We start from the raw sequence: 21,853 nt of genomic DNA on the forward strand, positions 1-21,853 counted from the left end.
ATTTGTTTATGTCTTGCTGTGACAAGCACTTGCCAATACAATGCCTCTTTCTGTCTTAGTTAATGTGTTGGTAGCATAAAAGCAGGGCACTGGACAATTTCACTGTTGACTGTGCTCTTTATCCTTTGCAAACAAAAAAAAACATGGACATCGTACACAGCTAAAATATCACATTTCAAGATCACACTGCAACTTTAAGGTAAAGGAAGAAAACAGATTTATGCATACAATGTAAGCAATTAGCCCCAACCCAAACTGAGTTAAAAAGCAAATCACGGATTACTACAGACTGGCATCCAGGTCCAAGCCCGTTTGCACGATTAGAGTAAGCATTACGCGGTAACAAAAACATGACAAATGCCCAGTGTTTAAAGTGTTTTAAATGTGTTCAAGCAGCGTAACCCGAAGAACTTCTCCACAGAAGGAATCGGAGTCAGCCTTTATAAGCAAATGATCAACAGACATCCTTCAGCCATGGCAGTGACAGGACAGGGCGTGTCTAAACTCCCCAACAAATCTTTATGAACCACCATTCAGTTCGGACTGATAGCTGCTTACTATTCGTTTGCATTTCTTCTATCGGGTAACGCTAGTTGATTGAACAGAGAGCACTGCCAACAAATGTACGATAAAGGGAAGCAACGCCAGGGATGCAGCTAATAGATGAAAATGTTCAAAGTTCGCACACAGAGAACCTGCGAACAGACTACTCGGAAGTGCCCTGTTTGCTTTATCCTTTCTTACCAGCCAGCCAACAGCTAGTTAGCTACTCGTTAGCTGTGTAGCTAATGTAACGTTGCGGCTGACAGCAGCAACCACAGGCAGTGACAGCTAGCAGCTAACGTTAGCAAACTGCTAACCTCAACCAGCGAGTGAGTCGTCTCCCATTTTGAGTTTAACATTCAATTCGAATGCTAGCCGTCTTCTACGAAAAAACTACATCATTACCTTTGAAAAATTTAAGGGCCATTCCGTACAGCTCTTGTAAAGGAAAGCCCCATTTCCTCTCTATCACAGATTTGGCAGTCTCTCCATCTTCGCCTTCAGTGGCATCAGGCGTATCAGACTTGGTTTCGGCGGGTTTAGGTTCCGGCTCTCCGACCTGACCCTGTTCGCCCTCCGGGTCAGGACTGAGGGTAAGGCCATCGATAGAAACTTCGAGCCGGCTAGAAGTAGCACTATCGAGGTCACCGCTCTGAACCTCTGTCGCCATCATGTAGCCTGTCAGCTGAAGCAGCCACGTACCTACTTCCGTTTACACTTGGCGGAAGTTCCGGGAAACTTAATAGTGACGATGCTCAGACAGAAAGATCGTTTATAGGCATACTTTTTTTTTTCTTTTTTTTTTTTACACCTAGGACTGCTACACAACTGATTCTTTTCCACATTTATCGTATTTTAAGAACATGATAGATACAAGACTGTTACTGTAAAACACTTGTTTATTTTACTCAGGCAAAAAACAAAGCATATCTATCTATCTATCTATCTATCTATCTATCTATCTATCTATCTATCTATCTATTTTCGATTAATTTGATGTTGCGTCTATAAGTAGTAGGAAAAACCAATAGGAACTAACAATCATTTTAGTACGGTTGAAATGTACGACACGTGACAATGTAAACAGTCATAAAAACATAGGCCATATTAATAATTTTGACCTACGTGCATTTGACTGTTGAATTGACAGTAATTTTATTTGTAGTCTACATGCTCTAAATATGCGCATTTTTATAATAAATTGCTTTAAATATGCAGACTGCTAAAGATGTCAATAAGGCATTGTCAAAAGCCTGATGAAGGTTTTGTTTAGATCGCAACATTGCTGCTGAAATACAAATAGCCGGGAGCTTAGTGCAGTGTCGGTTTTTTTTGTCTGCTTTATATTTAATATGATGACCAAAAGATAAACAGAAAATCCATTTAAATCAAATTTAACTTCCTTGTCCATGAGAATAAGTTGTCCTGCAACCAGAGGAACCACAGAGTACTTGCAGACTTAGACATAAGATACACAAAACTTAACAAATCACATGAAAATTATTCAAACGTTTTTTCAGAAGTTCCTTTTTGTATTTTAGTTTTTTTTTATTATTATTATAGGTACCTTTACAAAACTATTACTGTAGTTCTCCCAAATACACACAGACTGGGCTCATAACAAAGGTCCATAAAAGAGCTGAGATTTTAACATATACCTGCAAAGTTGTGGGGATAATTTACCTGTCTGTCTCCAGATTAAATGTGTCAAGTCAACCTGGGGGTTAGTGGTCAGTCTTTAAAAGTGTGAATATGCTTGTGTGTTTGTCTACACAGGCAGCTGCAAATAGTCAGTACAGATCCCAACAGGTTTTTACTGTTTGATGTTTGAAAGTGCAGTCTGTTAACTACAATACATCAGCAGTCATCAACCTAGAACTGCATTCTTTTAATCTAATTCAAATGTCAAATCTCTGTTATGGGTTGGAAGTTGTTGAAAATTACAGCTGAATGCAAACACTAAGAGCAAAAATGCATTCCAGTTTTTCTGCACTTGCAATGTTGAAGTAATATTTTTCATTGACCATAACTGATGTAAGTCATGGCCACAGATGAAGAATATTCAGCATTTTGGGAACTTCAACAGTCTGGTTTTAGCAAAGCAATCTGGTTTGTGCACACAGACAGTTAAGGTCTTCAGACAAAGCACCTTGTGAACTGTGAATGACTCTACCAACAAGCACATCCTACCCCAACAATGCTGTATGTGTCAAAAACAGAGCTGTGGTGTGACACAATGGCTATCAGCTAAATACCCCACAGAGATCAGCAAAAAAAAGAAGAAAACCACCTGAGAAAACCATTGTTGTTTTATGCTATAAGACTTAGAACGATGATAGTTAAATGCTGACTAACACTCATTCTGACAGAAATGCAATGTTCTCCCTAGTGACTTGTCATAAGAACTGTATCCATTAAATGCCATGATTGTATATGTGGTAAACAGCTTTCAGTTTATATTGCAGTCACCATATCAACCCACACCTAAAGTAATTAAAGATGAGGCACAATATATATTGTTTCATTGTCCAAGTATGTACAATCTCACCTGCAAATCAACTCAGATTATTATTACAAGTGTATAAACACTAATACATGCATATTTGTCCAAATACATAAGAACAAATTAGTCTGTGAGGCTGCCTGACCTCTTGACTTGATCCCCCTTTGAATGAAATGAAGGTGACCCATTCAGTAGCAAGTGCCCACCCTGAACTGAGGTTTGTGTATTGCATATTGTATTAACTTTTGCCTTTGAAAGGGGACAGGAAGCATAATTTCCTAAATGCTGTATAGGGGAGCAAATATCAGAGGAATAATACGTTTATAAAACATAACTTATTATATAAATTTGAGATGAATGTAAACATTTCTGTGATCATCAAGCAGCAAACTACACTCGTGGTGCGCCTCAAACACGGTGAGGAAATGGCAGTTTCCGACTGTCCGTCTTTGAAGCAACAGGTCGGTTATTGCTTCATCCATTCCAAAGCGGATAAATGTTTTCTCTGTCGATGTGTATTGAACACGCAGATTCTATTAAAACCCCTTTGGAGAGACCTGCGGCCGCTCCACCGTCCGAGGTGTGATAGCTTCACACCTCCACCGGCCCGCAGACGTCTGAAGTAGCTGTTCGGCCGCTGCAGTGCCAAGTGCCAGTCGGAACTGATGGCTGCCCCATTCACACATTCAGACAGCACCACCTTTGATCACAGGGGGATTTAACCCCAGCGAGCGCACAGGTCTCAAACGCAGTCGGTCGCAGGAGATAACACGTAGAGGATCATGTCTGCAATTCATGGGAATATGCGCGTCGGGGATATGAATCACTTCCAGATGTACCACGAAGGGCCTCTTCAGCTGAACAACATGGGCATGGTGAACTCAGGTTGGTGGCGAAGAATTCGCCAAGGCTTATCGCACACTGGTCACAAGGAAGATAAAGGCTGCGTCTTCTGCGTAATTTACGCACAAGTCCAGCGTAGTTTCTCCTTGTCTTTCTCATCTCCTATAAAAACTGCACAGATTATATGTTTTCCTTTCAGATTATGGTGCCACAGATGTTACAAACTACTTCAACTCTGAAAACTCTGCACCGAGGCAGGATAAATACGTATCAATACTGACCCACAGGAGAAAGAGGACCAACTTCACCCAGCAGCAAATCGAGGTGCTGGAGAAAGTGTATTCAGACACTAAATATCCTGACATATACTTACGAGAGAGGCTGGAGGCTCTGACCGGGCTACCGGAGTCCAGAATTCAGGTGATCTTCCTTTAAATTCCTCTTTTTAATTGATGGTTTTTGTGCGGGAAAATACAGCTTGAGAATGAACACAATCATATAAACTAAGAATGGAACTAAAATGTGACCAAATCGTTGAAACGTTATTGGTTTTTTCTCCACAAATTTCAGGTGTGGTTTCAGAATAGAAGGGCCAAATCTCGTCGCCAACTTAGCTCATCAGTGTCCATGAAAGTCGCCAATCCACCGGTAGCTGGCCCCTTCAGCCAACTCCACAGAAAGATGGGCACAGAGAAAGGTAAGACAGACAGACAACAGTGATTATCATCTCAAACAAGGTTCTGTTGATTTAACAGGCTGCTCAAGACTGACTAGCATCAAATATAGCAGGTAGTTTTTTTCATTTTACCCAAACAAATGTGTAGTATATCAATTTAAGACATTATTTTGTGTTACAAGTTGTTGCTGAAATATCCTAAATGTATTTTATACTTCAGTTACAGTCACATAGTTCACATAATATTTTCTTTGGAAAATTACTCCTCTCCAATCTGCACATTTGGTAAAAGAAAATTATGAAGGCATAAGGTTTCTTAAGTTTCAGGATTAACTGCTTGGTTCTCTTTTTATTTACCTTTCAGTTTATGACAACAACCATGGCGCAGAGGCATACAGAGTAGGAGGTTTTGGGTCAGAGGAAGGTTTCAGGCCTGTAATGCATCAAAACACAGAAGACCAGCACCAAACCAAACCCAGCAGCTATGAACACACCCCTATTTCCTGCATGTATGAGAACGAGGGAACCAGAGTGATGCCTGAGCAGCTGCAGGGACGCAAGCTGAGTGTTAATGTCCCATGCTGTAACATATATCTTAACTCCAAGGAGAATGAGCATCACTCCAAGATTGAGGCTAACACGACTGGAAACCAAGGTTCAAAAGTTCTGGTGGAGTATGACAATTTCCCACCGAACAAAACCATTGGACCTGAGATGAAAGTTGTGATCCCTCCCATTCCGACCCAGAGTAGCTTCAACATGTCGTCACCAAAGGATACTGGGTGCCAAATCCAGTATCCAAACATGAGGGCCACAGGGGACAGATTCAGTCATTTCTCTCCAATCCATGGCAATGAGACACAGGACTTTACTGACTCAGACTCTGACTGGGAAAATGAGGCTATGGCTGGCCTTGGTGGTTTTATGTGATGCATTATAAGAGCTGGTCTAACCAAAGACAAATGTATCATAAGAGCTGATGTAAGGAAAGCTATATGCATCAGAATGGGGAGTATAGCAGTTGTCTGGGTAAAAGGAAATGTGTATTTATTGTAAAAGAGTAATAAAACTGTTGAATGGATTGATCTGTTAATAAAAACTAAAAGATGAAATGCTACTTTACAGTATTTAATATAAAAAGACAAACATTCATATACAGTTGCCCTGAGGCACTCTCATATACAACTATACAAAACTGAAAAAGCAGATTCTCTAGGAAAAAACTGTTAATTTTAATTTTTAAGAGTGTGTTGCAGCAACAGCCATGCCAAATGTGGAACTGCTAAGACCATCTTAGGGAGTAAAAGGCATCAAAACCCCAGAGTTTTCCTTTATAAAAATACCAAAATCTCTTTTCAGTGCACACAGCAGAAATGCCAAGGATAGTCCTAGTAATCAGAGATATTGTACAATTATCTACAATAAACATTTTTATAAAACATTTTTAGCTTCCCTCTATGCTTATTATCAGAAGAACAGCAGAGCACAACACTTAAGGAAACTGAAGAGATAGAAAAATATTGTTTCACAACCATACACACCTACTCAAAAATAAATAAATATGGACTATAAAAACTGTAAGAATCAATGTTTGGCACAAGACCAATATATAACCACTGAGAATTTGGAGATGTGGGCTTGTGGCATTAGTGAAAGACTTTGCAGATTTGTGTCCAGTTAGGTGCACAAACATTTTCATACAATAAAATGGGTGGGTAAAATTCATGACACCTTCCCTTTTCAGAGGAAAGCTTCAGGAACCTGGACAGAGTTGTTTCACTGGGAGATCCAAATTCAGATTGTGTAGAGGTGGTCCAAAACATCCATGTTAGCTTGTGATCAAAGTCTGCTGACACTTTCGGTGAAAGCACCTTCTCTAAAGGCAATATGAACGGTCCACACATCTGCGTGTGTGCGTGATCCCATGTGTGTTGAAGATGATACAGGTACTCAGACTGCATTAGTGTTGTTGGAAGCAAATGCATGCAGATTGCCCAGCTGACTAAGGCCACTCTGGATGTGTGCCACGTGGATCTCGACATTGTTCTGGAAGCAACTGTAAAGACAGAAGAGTCGGTAATAAAAGTGATGACAATTAGTAAAACTGAATTAGACATCACCAGAAACAGTATCATTAAAAAAAAAAAGTCAATATATCAAAGTATGCATGTCCACAGAAACACTGTAGCATCATTTACCTGAAATTGGTGGGATCAATTGATGCCTTAATGTCATTAAGGGAATCTGTTAGAGATTTGAATTCAAATGAATTCAGGTCTCCTCCATCTGCCAGACACTGAAACAAGTCAGAACATTTAAATAAATAATACATAATCAAAATATCAATGAAGTGTATATATATGCATTGGTGACAGTTGGATACATTCATGTTGTTGCCAAATATGTGGAGGACTCCCTAATTTTATGACAACTGTGTTAGATGAAACTGACTTGGTGTGTTTTTGCCTTTAAAACTGGTGCCACCTATTAGCACAAAGGAGACAGCAGCTGAGTGAATATACATAGGTTCTCTACATTGATCTGTAGGAGCAGAGCAGTGAGGCGGGACATGAGGTGTGTCAGACTGGTGTTTGTCATGCTCTGCTGTCCGTCCTTCAGGGAGTTGCTCAACTGCACCATCTGCTGGGCTTCTTCTTCACAACGCCGCCGCAACTCTGTGGGATGGTCAGCTGGAACCATGCCCTGGTCTGGAGCAAGCTGGACAGACAGACAATGGTGATTATCATCTTAAACAAGGTTCTGTTGATTTAACAGGCTGCTCAAGACTGACTAGCATCAAATATCGCAGGTACCATTTTTTCATTTTTCCAAGCGTAATGATCACACCATGTGAATTACTAAGTGTGATGATTGAAATTCACTGTGGGAAATACTATTACCCTATTTTTGTGTTTTGTGTTTTAATACTTGGTCACCTTTATGTAACTTTTTATTTTAAGACTAAGTGTTCTTTCTGGCTTCTGGCTCCTCACCTGACTCCAAAGGAGAGCTGTACAAGAATTCCTATATGCCCAGACTCTCTGCTTATGCATAAATGGCAAATAAAAATCTTGAATCTTTTCTTCTACTTAACTCCAGGGACAATAACTAGTGATGGGACTGAAGTCTGTATGCTGACTCACTTCACAGCAGAACTGCTGAACTTCATGAAGCACCTTGTTCAGATCTTTATTGAGCTGCTCAAGCTCCAGCACTGTGGTAGCATATCGCTTCTGGAAGTCTAAGTCAATAAACATCGAGTATGACTTCTGAACACAAAAACACAAGGACACTTTAAGTTAGGCTTCATGTATGCATCCCAGAAACATCTAATATGTTTTGAAGCAACTTTTTATTGCAATGACTGTACCAGTTTCTCTGCTTCTGTGTTCATTTCTTTCAAGTGCTTGATGCGCTCTTTCTTGATCATGAGGATCTTGGACAGCCTTGTCTGGTCATGAGGACAAAGAAATAAAAGAATAAAACGTGTTTAGAGCAAAGTGTAAACATGTTTTAGAATGTCACCTTTTAGTGTTCCATTTAAGAGTAAGTGTTTACCACTTGGACCAGGAACTTGACAGGAAATCCTCCCAGAGTATCTCCCTCAGCACCGAGCAGTTTACTCCTCCATGGTGACTGATTGATAAGAGGGTCATTGTCCTGTTACAAAATAAAAATAAAAAATAAACTGGCAATGGAATCATTCATCTTAATAAGCAATATCTAGAGGGAGAGATTTGCAAATTTTCTGAAGACTTCCTCTGTGGTTGCAGTATGATACACACTTGTCTTATCACTTGATAAATTACATTTTTTTTTTCAGAACTAAAGCTCAATCTGTTTTATTTGTCATACATAGACAAAAAAAAAATCTATAGCAGACTAAAATTAGGTTTCTACAAGATTTAAAAAATATTTTGTGGAAAACTAAGCCAAACAATTCAATCTTATTCACTGATGCCCTGATAACATCTGTCCTCAGACAGTAAATCCCGCCACTGACTAGCACATCTAAATATACTTAGGCATGTATTCCTCTACAGCCTTCTTTGACTAGACAAGTTAAACTCAACCATCTCAGAATAACTGATGTGTGTTACCATGAGGACAGGAGTGGCAGCAGATGGGTAAGGCCCTCTAGGCGGAGTCATGAGGTTTTGCATGAAACGTGTTGTCCGGTGTTTCTGGGCAAAGGTGGAGATGGGCATGGTCTCATTGGGTTCATTGCTCTGGCAAAACAAGATGCATAAGAATGTATTATGGATTGAAATTCATTGAGCATATGTGTTGTTCAACTTCATATTTGGACAATTTGTTGTTTTAGCATTTTTAATTACACTACATTATAATTTGTATGTGTGATAACAATAAAGACAGATAAAAGTTGTTACATGTATATCCTCAAACATTCAGAGTAGAGCGGTTATCTTTGCAAGGCACCAGGCAAATCTTACCAGGACTTCATAGTCAGGCACAGTGTGTGTTCCCAGGCCACTGCGGTCAAAGGTGACACGATAGGTGGCAGCGCTGGTGTCCACTGCATCAATCTGCCCTGTGAACAACCCATCGTGGACACCTCGGAGTCGAGCTGCCAGATGTAGAGGGCAAATCTTAATTGGTACAACTAATATTGTACAAACCGACATGGGGCATGCAATTTCAATTACAGAATTCCGCATCAGCTCTAAACAGTTTTCTTATTAGAGCATAATATAATCATAAAAACATTTAACTGCCACAAAGGTTTCTGATCAGTTAAAGAATAAAATTATCCTTCTGCTGGGCATCCCAAGTTTATCTTGGCAGTAGATCAGGCAAATGCAGAAAAATGGGTTCCTTTGCAGGTCATTGTAGATGACTGCAACAACAAACATTTAATCAGGGTGATCTTACCAGTGACTTTGGTTCCTATGATGAGAGGCAAGGGGATTTCATCAGGAAGATCTTTACAGGTTGACACATCCAACAGTTTTCTTTGTTGCAGCAGGCGCATTTTCTGCCTCTTCTGGTTCAACGCTGTTCGCTCTTCTGCAAAAAATGCTGATGAACACCTGAAGAGGACAACAGAGCACAATGTTGTAAAAACCCTTCCTTTTTTATTCCTACAGATTACAAATTTGAAGAAATCGTTATAAAACAACCAGATAAACTATTTTACATGGGGGGGCGCAATCACAAATGAAAATGTTTTGGATAGTTCAGGATATACCGTCTAGGTTTCCCCATCAGTCTCCTGATTGTTCCCCACTCAACTCTAGTCAGCTTTCTTGTTTTCAGGTTGGGGAAAGACTCCTTGAGACAGAGACAGAATTCATTGTCGCCCTCAAATAGAGGTCTGGAAGAAAAGATAAAAAAAAAAAAAAATCTTAGATTAGAAACCAAAATGTTAACTTTAATTTACTCAATTACAGCTGATCAAGATGTTTATTAAGCCTCTGTTGGTGTAGGTATAATGTTAGAACATTGTTTAGTTGGCTGGGTCACTTTAACAATATTGAAATTAGTATAATTTAAATGTATCTGTGGCTGGGTTTTCATCGCCACGTATTAACACTTCTTTTATACACAGAAGATAAATTGCCAGATGTGTTTAAACTCTTGAAGGGTGAGAGTGAAACTTTACCTGTCAATATTAGAATAAAACCATTCATAGATGCACCATTTGTGAGCTTTTGGTAACTTTAGGAGGTTTCTTAACCTCAGCCCTATTCTCTGGGATGCCTTCTTATCTGGAGTCACCACATTAGAAAACTTCTGTAAAGAAAAATATTAAAACAACAGTTATTTCCCAGATACACTACATATATAGCTTTCTACCAGCAAACCACCAGAAGACTTAAGGTAAAAACAAAGAACGCAGCACCCTAGGGGTTGCTCACAACCCCAACTCATTTTCTATGACAAGCAGCAAATCTCCAGTGGTGTCAGAACCTCGACACATGCATTGTTTTTTTTGTTTTGTTTTTTTTAACCATTACTAATACAGCACAAATAGAAATGTTGACAAACAATTAAGTTAGCCAATGACCGCCATCTCTTAGTTATCAAACAAACTTGTTAAAATATAATGAAGGTAGTGATACCAAAATTAGGACTAACTGTAGAGTCACAATACCCACTTTTAGGGGAAATACAGCAGGTAAGAAAAAAAAAAAGATCCTTTAAGTAGTGGTATAGTGTCAGACAAACATTATTTTGTCCCATTTTTTACACTGTCCTTAAAAGCAATGCGAGTCACAAGTTATTATCATTTTTCACTTTGACTCTCATTCATGGTTTGTAGGCTTTACCTGTGGTGTGGCGGTGACCCTCTGGCTCCTCCGAGGAGACCTGGAGGGGAGACGCTGCTGTGGCTGCTCTTCTTCCTCCCGAAGCAAACGGCTCCTCTTTGAGCTCCGTGTGGGCTGAAAGGACAAACGTTGACAAATGTTTAAGAACAGTACTAATAATACTGCAAGGATAAAAGCCTTTTCATACCGGTCACAAATATTTGTGTATTGTTCATCAGGAGATTCAAACTGATAGATTTAATGTGAAGTACAAAAAAAAATCTTAACCACAAGTTGCCTTTTGTGTCCAGGAAATAAGTAACAGATAAAAACCAGATTCAGGCAATATTAACCAAGAATACACAATATGCATTCAGGCCTATGGGTACTGACAATGTTTTTTTTTTTGACTGTCAACTTAAAACTAACAAGAGTGCAGAAAAAAATTCGTTGCACACTGTTTTCTAGGGAAATGAAAATAGCTACCTCAAGCACATGGCCACATACTGCTCTGGCCGCACTGGGTTTTATTATTTGCTTTAGTCTGATGGGTTTGACCAGAAAAGTCACTGACTGTGTCATTATCATTCAGAAATACTGCCAACAACTTTGGTGCAACCTGGAATATAAAAACAGATTTGCACTAGACTCAGTACAGACCAGTTGCATGCACAATTCCAATTCCAGATTTTCCAAATCTGCATTTCAACATCATAATGGTGTGACCCATTATGAGTAACAGACAATGGCCTTAAATTATTATGAATCTGAGATTTGGGTTTCTGTTGTACTTCATTGCAAGACATTACCCAACTTCTTATTTAATATTTTTAAGCTTAGCATTCTTAATATGTTTAACAGAAGCCCCTCTATTGCTTGCTCTTCACACTATAAACCACATCTCTTACCGTGTCCATTGTGAGGGAGGAATGTCGTCCCCTGGTGTTATGAGCTCTCTGGAAGCTGTTCTTTTCATTCAGAGTGTTGGACAAACTGCCTTCTATAAAAATAAAATAATGCCTGTAGTCAAAATAGTTTAAAGACTCCAGATTTAAGACCCAAGTGAGACCTACTCACTATTAAACACATAACTAAAAACAATTTTCATATCACAAAGCATGTAAATCCACTTACAGTTTAGACTGAAATAAATCTTTTTTTCCAAGTCAAACAGTTACAGGACAATCATTTCCTCTAGAGGTGTGAAAAGATCTCATGATATTAAAATGTGATGATATTTTTTGTCGAGGCAAAAGCTGTCTTGCAATATCAGTACACACTGTAACAGAACCAGAGCCGCCGCCAGTATGACGAAGTGTGACGGCGAAGTAATGGTACATTCACATTAGTCCGTCAATAGCTTCCTGCTGCATTTTAACATTGGTCAGGGGGTGAGGGGTTGCAGACCTGTACAATACGACCATGCTGTGGCAAGCTGACGTGAATGGCTTCAGTCACGTTTCCAGCCCGTGAGTTTCTGTTGTGTTTTGATTAGCCATGTTGCTGATGTAGCCTACTCTACCTTAGCACCAATTTTACCACCAGTGTGTTGGCATTGATAGATAAAAAACACCATCTAGCATCCAGTACTAACAAAAAAGCATGGCGTGTTGCTATGGTGCAGTAACTATGGTGGATGTCCAACATCATGAACATCATCAAGAAGGCACAGCAGAGGATGTACTTCCTGCGCCAGCTCAGGAAGTTCGACCTGCCCCAGGAGGTGCTGATACAGTTCTACAGAGGAATCATTGAGTCTGTTCTCTGCACCTCCATCACTGTCTGGTTTGGCTCAGCAACCAAACAGGACAAGTACAGACTTCAGCGGACAGTCAGGACTGCAGAAAAGGTCAATGGTGCAAGCCTGCCCTCCATGGAGGACCTGTACACCTCACGGGTCAAAAGGAGGGCAGAGAGGATCACTGCAGACCCCTCACACCCTGGACACAACCTGTTCAAACTCCTCCCCTCTAGACACCGTTATAAGTCACTGTACGCCAAGACAACCACGCACAAGGACAGTTTCTTCGACCAGGCGGTCACTCTGATGAACACTCAACCAACGACAGTATGACTAGACCATAACCCTCAGTACAATAACTGTGAATATATCTTGTACAGATCATACAGATTTGTACAGGCCTCTGTTTCTTGCATTGTTTACTGCCGTCTATACTGCTTATTTTGCATTGTTTGTTGCTTGTTGATACTGCTAATTTTTGGTATATTACACAGCCTATGCTAGGTACTGTTTACTTGCCCCTTGCCCTGGTCTCTATTTTAAGTACTCAGTTTTTATTCTACCTCATTCCTATTATCTCATCTTGATGAGCATTCCCCTGTCTGTCTGCATTTTTTTTACTGCCTGTTTATATTGCTTGATTTTGCATTGTTTGCCCTGGTTGTTGCTTGTTAATACTGCCTATTTTTTTGTTATACAGCCTTATGCTGGTCTACTGTTCACTTGCCCCTTGCATGGGGATATGTATATACACATTGAGAGCCGATGTACCAGAGTCAAATTCCTCGTGTGTCTGACACACCTGGCCAATAAAGCAGATTCTGATTCTGATTCTAAATGTGGTGCAAATCTGACAGTGAATAGCAGTGAATGGTCATGCTAAAAAGGTAATCAAAAGAGACTTCTTCCTGTGGGTGTCCAAGTCCCCCATACATGACTGGTAAATGCAACACCTTTACAGCTTCAATTAGAAGTTAGTTAAAATATCATCTCGTCTTGTCCTCGTGAACCCAGTATTGTCTCGTCTAGTGAGCCAAGCGTATCACCACACCCCTAATTTCCACTACAAGACTATTTTTCCCACATGCAGTTTAAAAACAGCATGCTATTCAGGTAGTGTGGGCTATCACCACAGGCTTCATTATGAAGGGTAACATTTACGTTTAGTCCACTGAAAGACTCAATATCACTGAACACATTTAAATAGCAAACTTTGTCAGACATACAAAGAGAGAAATTGGTTTTGGCATACAAGGAGCTTCCAAGGTACTTTCACACAGGGCCAAGAACTGTATAACAAATGTAGAGAATGATAACGAAGCTGGCCACATACCTTTTAGACTGACAAGGGCCTCTGCTGAAGAGCCTAAGGAAGAGGACAAATTGGACTACATCAATCTACAGTATCACACTAATGGCATTAGAAAACACACAGACAATAAACTGCTGTTATTATATTACTAAACTGTTGTCCCAATAAAGAGGGATGACTAATGCTAGGCCATGCGCTCTCATTTTAAAATAATATGATACGTTTATTTTGGCCGTCTGCCTGTAGACTGTCATTTAAACACTGACAGCAGCCAGGTAGATTAAACTGGAGTTAGAAGTAGCTAGCAGACATTTAACCTAGGCCTCTACCTCCAATTAGAGCTGTCAAGCACGGGCATGATATCAGCTGGAAATATAATATCAACAAATATGCTAAACCAAGCTAACGTTACACTATGTTACAACCCACTTCCAGCTTGTGACTCTCATGTATTACATGCACTCGAGTTTATGTAGCGTTAATAAATGAGTCACAAGCTGGGGCTAGTTACAAACTGGAGATAATATTCAGTTACATTAACGTTAACAAGGTTATGTTCAGATCGGTTCAAATTGCTATTCAAGTCGTTAACAGCCTGCTAATTTGATGGGTTTCCCCTCAGAACCTTGTCAAAATGACACACAACACGTCACAATGTAACGTTAATCTGCGCTAACTACAGTTGAATAACGTTAAAATGAAGGTGTCACGGAACAGTAACTACTAGCAAAACAAACTGCTAGTTGTTAGCATGTGTACTCTTTCAATACAGATGTTATGGGAGTCTTTTTGTTGTTAATGCTTACAATCTAATGTTAGCAGACATTAGCTCGTAGCTAAGCTAACGTTATTTGTTTACCCAGTTGGGCTAAAGTAACTTGCTCAACTCCAACATTAGCTGTGGTTAGCCTTTCGTGCTAACAAACGTTGGCTGACCCGGACAAGCCAATATCTCGTTTTCGTCTAAATATGACTTTATGAACTCTGCCCATTAATTTCCAATAACCATTACATGAACAACGACAGTAGCATATCATTAGATACATATTTTATCACCACCGGGTCGCTTCGTGTTTACGATGCAAAACTCCCTTCAATTTCTGTTACTCACTCTCGTCTAACAGCTGGTCCATCTCCGCCATCTTGAATTAGCCGCGCCGCTTTTTCAAAGACCTTGTCAAAATGCATTCTGGGTCGGGACAATATTTGGAGGGTTATTTGAGGCATAAAAGCCCAAAATTTACTAAACCGATAGTTGGAGAATGACTTTGTATTACATATTTATAGACACAATTATATTCGCGTAATATGAACCAACATATGTACAACAGTTTACCATAAATGCTAGGAAACCCGTCTCTTGTGGAAAAACTGGACATAACATCCCGCCATTTCATACAGCACTTCACTTATTTAATTTAACATACATTTAATTTTTCTTTGTTGTTAGAAATGGTTTAAATGCTTTATTTGGGTTTAAATGTTTATCTCCAGTTGCAAGTAGCTGCTTTCGTTATTGCTTTCCTTCAAGTGGTAAATTATTAAGTAAATGTGTTTGAGTGAAAGGCTAAAACAGAAGACTAACTAGACTTGGCTTGAGCTGCAGGTTCTTTGCAATGAGTCTGCATGCTGCCTTTCTGTAGCAACGCCACGGGTGGGCAGTAGATACACATCAGTGTTTAAAGCCAAACTGATTGTCATCAGTAAAGATGAAGTAATGTTCTCCAGCACTTTGAATCAACTGCTGCTTATGGCTATAGGCCTATAAATCTCCAGACTGTTTAGTGTGTCAGCCTTTTCTTGGATTACAGGCACCAGTAAAACAAATGAAATAGGTAGAATATACAGAATAAGAACCCAATAAGACAACTAGCAAGCAATGGATAGTTTTTTTCTTTACTAGTAAGATTTCAGTGTTCAGTTATATTATCCTTATTACATGCCTTAGCTCCCGATTTCTCATCTGAATTCTAGATTTCTTATGGAGTAAGTACACATTTACATTCTGCTATAACTGAGAAAATATAGATGTTTTAGGTGTTCATAACTCTCACCTTTTCATTTATCATTGTAATTTGTCTTTTGTAACTTTCTTGCATGTACATCAGACCTCACTGAGCTCTTATTTCTTTTGATATATCAAAAGGAATATTTAAAACATGGCATATAGGCAGGGGGTTTCTAATCTTGGTAAAAGATTCAACTTCAAGCCCAGGCAAGCATCTTCAGCGGTCCCGCTGGCTTCTGGAGTACTGATGAGTAGTGGACCCTCATTTTTACCTGCCCAAAGATCAAGAGAATAAAGAAAACTCCCTAAAATAGATAAATCAATATTTCATTACTCTGAAATCAGATATTTACATTTACTTCCCTGAAAACTGAAAAAAATATTTTTTTTTTTATAAATGCAGGAATGAAATATTTCATAACTTTTGATACTTTATTTTGTTTGAGGTAAGTGACAAAAACAATACAACAAAGTGTACGATGTACCATGGCAGTTGTTTCTTTTACAGAATATTCCGCATGAACAGGAATGTTTATTTTTTTATTTCTGGAAAGGGTGACAGATTAAAAAGCCAAACAAACAAAAAACAAGTATATACATGTCAAACCTGGTACAATATCTTGGAACCCAACAGTGTACAAAAACATCTTAGTGGTTAATTTCCTAGGAACCCTAGGAAATATAAACACGAATTTGTAGATGGCTGTTCACAACTCTTTCTAAACTTGCAGTACTACGCCTTATTAACTACATGTTCATTAAAGAACAGAGAAGCAACCTGCCTCTCAAAAGTATCACTACAATGTGAGACAGCAAACTACAAACATTTTCTGATGTTTCAAGTCTAAACCAAAACCTTTCTATCTAGTTTGTGGCATGCTTCAGCTATAGTACTGAGCTGTGAGAAGCTTACGAGTCAGAAGTAGGAATTTAAAGTATCTTGGAAATCTGATGAAAAAGCAATAAAGTGACTAGACATTTCCAATGACCACTGCAAAGTGTGATATACTATCACTCCTTTGCCAAATATCTTCTGTTGCAGAGAATGAAGCCTAGACATTTGGAGGCAACACTGGTCTTTACTTTCACAGCAGAAGGTTCAGACACAGTCCCTCTTACCACAGCAAAGTCTGGTAATTAAACTTGATCTTCAGGAGATACTTCATGTTAATCTGCGCAACATCATACACAATGTACCTGGAGAAGCAGCAGTTAAGAGAAACAAGCGATTATACAGATAACATGACCAAAATAGTGAAAAGAAGAGGATCAAATTTAATAGAGATTTTGTGAAGAGATCTGGTTAGGACACCAAACAGAGAGGTTTCAAATTCAATGTTCAGTGTCTACCAAGCAGCCTAGGTCACTGATTTCTGTCTGTTCATACCAGAGTAGCTAATTTCACCCAGGTATGAAACAAAATTGGTGCCATTTAGCAACAAAACTATCAAATTCATAAATAGGGAGATAAATATTAAAGGATACTCGTTGTACAGTAGACTTGTATCATCAATGTTGGTGTTGACTCCTTTTCCCAGAGGCACTTGCACCCCGTCTAAAGTGACAATGGCACTTGGATCAGGAGCAGTTCTACCCAAACCTGAAAAGACAAAAAAAAAAAATGCTAAATTGAAGCTGTGTAGAAGAACACAAATCAATCCTCATTCTAGATCAGGGTTTTTCAACTAACTGTGAGCCAGGTATACCATTCTGACTAAGAGGTAACCTGAAGACTGTTGTGGGGTGGATAGACTATAAAGACATATGGTGTAGGCTGAGAGACTGCTTGTGTCTTAAGACAAGGCAGGACATAGTAGTACTGAAAACCAAATTCCATTTCATTTTTCATAAAACAATCCCATCAACATTTCTCACCTTTAACACTGTGCGTGCCCTTAGGTAATTTTGTAATGTGTGAAGCCTTCTTCAGTTCATGCCTGCATTAAAAAAAGCAAGACAACTTAACAACATAATCACAGGTAGCCTGAGAAAAAAAAAGTATATTTAATGCTTTCTCTGAAGACTGTCTCTCACATGTTGCCGAGAGCAACCTCGGCCAGCAGTATGAGGCCTATGGGGTCCGACTGGGAGGTGTGACAGTAGTTGGCACTCTTGGACACCATGTCAGCAAAGTACACACCTTTGCCAAACATGTACCCAGTCTAGAGAAAATGCAGCAAACGGCAATGTAGCAATGGTATTTATAAATGAGGAACTGATGTGTTATTATGAAGAACAAATGGAAGAGCTGCTTTTGGTTCCCCACAAACTTGAACTCAGCTCACAAACACAACTCACCACTGGAGCCTCTGGAGGGGCAATACGAAGACCCTGAGATAAGATACCAGCGTAGTTGGTGGTGCGAGAACCGTGCCACAGTAGCTGGCGATTGTGTAGCTCCTTGAAGGGACGGTACCTCTGGTGCTCTCCCTCTCTGACAATTTTGAAGATCTAAACAATGGAGGAAAAAGCCAGGAAACACACAAAGAATTTATTAGCTACAACAGAGGTGCAGCCTAAGACCAACATGACATTCAAATGAAGTTTTGTTAAATGTCTTGTTAAATTTTTTGTCCCACTCACTTCTTGCACTTCCAGTGTGTACGTGTTATGTGTAGCAGCGTGAGTGTTCTTAACATACTGCATAATAATCTGGGCTTCATTTGTGGTCTTGTCAACAACCTGTAAAATAAACATATCACATACAGTACTGTAGCCTTTCCATACTTTGTACAGAAAGTAGAGAAAATCAGGAAATTGCATAATCTTACACACTGTCTGTGACTTTGAAAGAGTAAATAAATGAAACAGTTACACAACTCACCTCAATCTTGGTTTTGAGTGTCTCATAGTTGATGTCGATAGGATCATTCTCATTGTCCTGGGCCCCTCCTCTCAGCAGGCTGTATGCCACTTCAATATCCAGAAGGTTGTCCAACATCTGCACTTTAGCCTGGACAGGGATTTACACAGATGTACTTATCCTTTTGTATTTTTAAATCCAGCATTTAGCTTATCAGTGGTGACAAAACAAAAGAAAATTGTACTGTTTAGTACAGCATGTGTGCTCTTACCTGAATGTAGTCTAGGCTGTTGAGCAGTGGAGGTTTCTTCATGCCAAAGTCATGTGGTATCAGGGTGTAGAAGCGATTGGAGAGATCCAGTATCTGGGCCTCGGGTACACAATCTGACACAGCCTATGATAGAAATATATTATTAAAGATACAGGAAAACATTTTCTGAAGATATCTGGTCCAATAACTGGCAGAAAAAGGGCTATTGGTTTAAATGTAGAAATTCATCATAAGAGTAGTTTAAAAAAAAAAAAAAACATAGGAGGAAACACAAAACAAAGGTGAAAACTGGGACAACCAACCAGGAGTTTGTAACTGACCTGCTGGACTTCAGTGAGGAGAGCATAGGCACTCTGTATCTGCCTCTTACTCAGCTTTCCAAGGGGCATCTTCTGGAGGTCAATCTGGAGAGAGGAAAAAAGAAATAAGCTATACATATATGGGACACAGAATAATGCATGAACTGAGGTTACATTAACACAAAAAATCAACATATTTATTTGCTAATAATACAAAGTGTTGGATGCACACTAAGTACATGAAGATGTGTTTTATGGAGATGAAGATGTGGAATTTTAATATCTTTTAATAGCAAGCTAAAACTGATGGTGCTAGATTTGGTAAACAGAAGCATAAAAGTGCAAAGTCATATCTAATTTTAATCCATGGTAATAAATTATAATGATTTCTTAACAAATTGCCCCCACAGTGCCAGAAGATATGATGCAATACAGGGAGTAATTTATCTAAGCAGAACAAAACTTATCAACAGAGGAAATCAAGCCTGTCATTTGGCCTGTAGTAATTCTTCTGTCTCAAATATGATCTTACCTCAAACTCCACCATGGCCTTCTTCATGCTCTCCACATCAAAGATAATCTTGATGAGCTCCTGAACAGGTTTGGCCAGCTTCGACTTGGTGCCAGTGGCGGCTGTCAGCCTCTTTACTGCCTCCTCATCCTGTCCAGCAGCGCCAACACCATGCACAAGTACAAAACCTAGTCAGGTACAGAAAACATACTGCAGGCTTCCTAGGGTTGTATGTGTTTGTGCGTACCTGTCCGTAGTCAATCTCCAGGGGGTAGAATTTATTAGGAAGTTTGGCGAAGTTGGAGGAGCCCCAGTTGTTGCCTGTCTTTTCTCTGTACAGAGTCAGGAAGTTTTTCAGGGCAGAGTCCTTGTCATTAAACTTGTCCAGCTTGTTGCCTCCAATGGTGGTGCCCACTCTGCCCCATGACCTGAACACCCAGTACCTGCGCACAAATGATAGATGGGCAGTGTAAGAGACTTGTCAAATTTGGAAAGAGGTGAGGCGACATTAACACAGTGTTATTGCACTGCAGCTAGCATGTTAACAGCAGTTTGTGCCTGCTGCCACCCGAATATTCATTAAAGAACTTCTGCACTATGAGGAACAAAAAAAAAAAAAAAAAAAGGCAATGACCTTTTCTGTACATCATCCTCCAGGAGCTGCAATTTGTAGTAGGAGTTGGTTCCTCTGGCAATGTCGACAAGACCCAGTGTGGCACTGTACATCTTCCCATTCTGCTCCAGGACATGGGCACTGTTCTCCAGACCTAAGAATCAAACTCATTAATCAAAGTCAAATAAAAATAAAGGAAAGAGATGGTTTATCCAGTGCAGGGTAGTCATAAGTACCTGAGTCTGGATCCACAGCAGCTCCTCCTTTAACTGTGAGTTTCATCTTCTTCGATTTGCTTCCACCTGTAATAGCGCAGATGAAATAATTTATGGATATACAACTAAGTGATACACTATAATACATCTACAAGAATCAACCGTCTGAAAAATGGCCAAACATTTAGAAAGGCATCACATTTTCACATGCATTAATAACTGCATTTTCATACTTAGTCTTTACCTTCCTCCTCCTTCACTCTCCCTGTGCTCTTGGTAGCCAGCGCTCCAGACTTGGAGGCCACGGATGAAGCCTCGGCCTCAACTTTGACTTCTGCACCCCAGGATGAGATGGCATGCAGGGAGACCAGTTCCTGGAAAGCTTTGCCTGATGACTTAATGTCTGTGAGGAACTCCTCAGAGACCACACGCACGCCAGCGTCCCTTACCTCCTCCATTTTCTTACTCATCTTCTCCACCTCCTCTGTGAAAAGAGAGCAAAGGATGCGTTAGAAGATAAGAAGGTCAACACTATACATGGTACTGTCTGTGGTAATACAATAAGCTTTTAAACTAACACTGAAGGTATTTCTATGTATTAGTTTTCCCTGTATGGAATCGTTACGCACTCTTGGTGCTGAGGCAGAGAGAGGCCTTTTTGGCTGCGCTGGTAATCTTTCCACCCATCTCCTCTACAGTGGCCTTCAAATCATCCTTGTTCTTGTGCAGCTTGCCCACAGACAACAGTTTCATCCCAGCCAGAGGTTTGTCTACAAGATAAAAACACATATCAAAGAGTCCTTTTTGATATAAATCAGGGGTGTCCAATACGTTGATCACAAAGGTAGCATCAGTAGATCGCGTGCCATTCAAAAATAAATTAGATGTTAGCCTATCATCCAACCTCCCTACGGTATTTGCTACTTGATGGACATGCAGGGCAGCCAGTCTGAGATCTTGTCTTTTGTGACACAAATCACCAAGCATGCGCAGTCAACCACATGAGCTACTACAAAACTCCAGTGAGCAAACTACTTGTCAGCCTTCCAAATAATTTCTACTAAATAAACGGTATAAAATGAGTGGGGGAGCCGAATCAAGTAAGAAACCGAAAACTTACCACTTCCATGCAGAATGGGAGGACTTTTTTTCCCCACAATGTCTTATTCGAAGTGTGTTTGTTTGATCTGCCAATCTTCCATGACTGACTGACACACATACACACACACGTATATATATATATATA

At 39.7% G+C, this 21,853-nt stretch overlaps 4 protein-coding genes across 6 annotated transcripts in view; 1 reads left to right on the top strand and 3 right to left on the bottom strand.

Annotated features, from left to right (window-relative positions):
* Window positions 1–1,295, bottom strand: part of acbd3 (acyl-Coenzyme A binding domain containing 3) — an 8,390-nt gene extending 7,095 nt beyond the window's left edge. The window contains exon 1 of the mRNA XM_020589192.1: window positions 941–1,295. Coding sequence (XP_020444848.1) covers window positions 941–1,216 — 276 coding nt within the window. The 5' untranslated portion in view covers window positions 1,217–1,295. The remainder of the gene's footprint in view (window positions 1–940) is intronic.
* mixl1 (Mix paired-like homeobox) lies at window positions 564–6,353 on the top strand. Its single transcript, XM_020589184.1, has 5 exons — window positions 564–872; window positions 3,577–3,931; window positions 4,089–4,309; window positions 4,460–4,586; window positions 4,930–6,353. Exons 2-5 carry the CDS (start codon window positions 3,829–3,831, stop codon window positions 5,493–5,495), a joined length of 1,017 nt encoding a protein of 338 aa, XP_020444840.1. The 5' UTR covers window positions 564–872; window positions 3,577–3,828; the 3' UTR covers window positions 5,496–6,353.
* On the bottom strand, window positions 5,678–15,222 carry lin9 (lin-9 DREAM MuvB core complex component). 3 transcript variants are annotated; one of them, XM_020589169.1, is made up of 15 exons: window positions 14,999–15,222; window positions 13,909–13,941; window positions 11,743–11,834; window positions 10,856–10,969; window positions 10,189–10,319; window positions 9,775–9,900; window positions 9,459–9,616; window positions 9,020–9,153; window positions 8,666–8,794; window positions 8,124–8,225; window positions 7,936–8,016; window positions 7,742–7,834; window positions 7,101–7,283; window positions 6,764–6,861; window positions 5,678–6,621 (listed from the first exon to the last, which is right to left on the bottom strand). In XM_020589169.1, exons 1-15 carry the CDS (start codon window positions 15,027–15,029, stop codon window positions 6,516–6,518), a joined length of 1,611 nt encoding a protein of 536 aa, XP_020444825.1. In that variant the 5' UTR covers window positions 15,030–15,222; the 3' UTR covers window positions 5,678–6,515. The 3 variants fall into 3 exon arrangements, with proteins under 3 accessions (XP_020444825.1, XP_020444820.1, XP_020444831.1); XM_020589164.1 differs by having other exon boundaries at window positions 7,709–7,834; window positions 14,999–15,221; XM_020589175.1 differs by lacking the exon at window positions 14,999–15,222 and adding an exon at window positions 14,217–14,501 and having other exon boundaries at window positions 7,709–7,834.
* A 1,200-nt stretch (window positions 15,223–16,422) lies between these two features.
* parp1 (poly (ADP-ribose) polymerase 1) overlaps window positions 16,423–21,853 on the bottom strand; it is a 12,683-nt gene continuing 7,252 nt past the window's right edge. The window contains exons 9-23 of the mRNA XM_020589753.1: window positions 21,237–21,377; window positions 20,852–21,091; window positions 20,629–20,694; window positions 20,414–20,546; window positions 20,027–20,222; window positions 19,801–19,929; window positions 19,290–19,373; window positions 18,970–19,092; window positions 18,720–18,848; window positions 18,479–18,577; window positions 18,194–18,346; window positions 17,930–18,057; window positions 17,771–17,832; window positions 17,381–17,495; window positions 16,423–17,092 (exon numbers count right to left, since the gene is read on the bottom strand). Of these exons, the coding sequence (XP_020445409.1) occupies window positions 17,011–17,092; window positions 17,381–17,495; window positions 17,771–17,832; window positions 17,930–18,057; window positions 18,194–18,346; window positions 18,479–18,577; window positions 18,720–18,848; window positions 18,970–19,092; window positions 19,290–19,373; window positions 19,801–19,929; window positions 20,027–20,222; window positions 20,414–20,546; window positions 20,629–20,694; window positions 20,852–21,091; window positions 21,237–21,377 (1,880 nt within the window). The 3' untranslated portion in view covers window positions 16,423–17,010. The remainder of the gene's footprint in view (window positions 17,093–17,380; window positions 17,496–17,770; window positions 17,833–17,929; window positions 18,058–18,193; window positions 18,347–18,478; window positions 18,578–18,719; window positions 18,849–18,969; window positions 19,093–19,289; window positions 19,374–19,800; window positions 19,930–20,026; window positions 20,223–20,413; window positions 20,547–20,628; window positions 20,695–20,851; window positions 21,092–21,236; window positions 21,378–21,853) is intronic.

Source organism: Monopterus albus, unplaced genomic scaffold (genome assembly GCF_001952655.1).
Source record: "Monopterus albus unplaced genomic scaffold, M_albus_1.0 scaffold9.1, whole genome shotgun sequence".
Classification (NCBI taxonomy): domain Eukaryota; kingdom Metazoa; phylum Chordata; class Actinopteri; order Synbranchiformes; family Synbranchidae; genus Monopterus; species Monopterus albus.

Coding starts and splice junctions, on each gene's coding strand:
- mixl1 (XM_020589184.1), top strand. CDS start 3,829: ATGTCTGCAATTCATGGGAATATGCGCGTCGGGGATATGAATCACTTC. Junction 3,932..4,088: donor CATGGGCATGGTGAACTCAG/GTTGGTGGCGAA, acceptor TTTTCCTTTCAG/ATTATGGTGCCACAGATGTT. Junction 4,587..4,929: donor AAAGATGGGCACAGAGAAAG/GTAAGACAGACA, acceptor TTTACCTTTCAG/TTTATGACAACAACCATGGC.
- lin9 (XM_020589164.1), bottom strand. CDS start 15,029: ATGGCGGAGATGGACCAGCTGTTAGACGAGA. Junction 9,154..9,458: donor CATAGGAACCAAAGTCACTG/GTAAGATCACCC, acceptor TACATCTGGCAG/CTCGACTCCGAGGTGTCCAC. Junction 6,862..7,100: donor CTCTGCTCCTACAGATCAAT/GTAGAGAACCTA, acceptor GACTTGTTTCAG/TGTCTGGCAGATGGAGGAGA.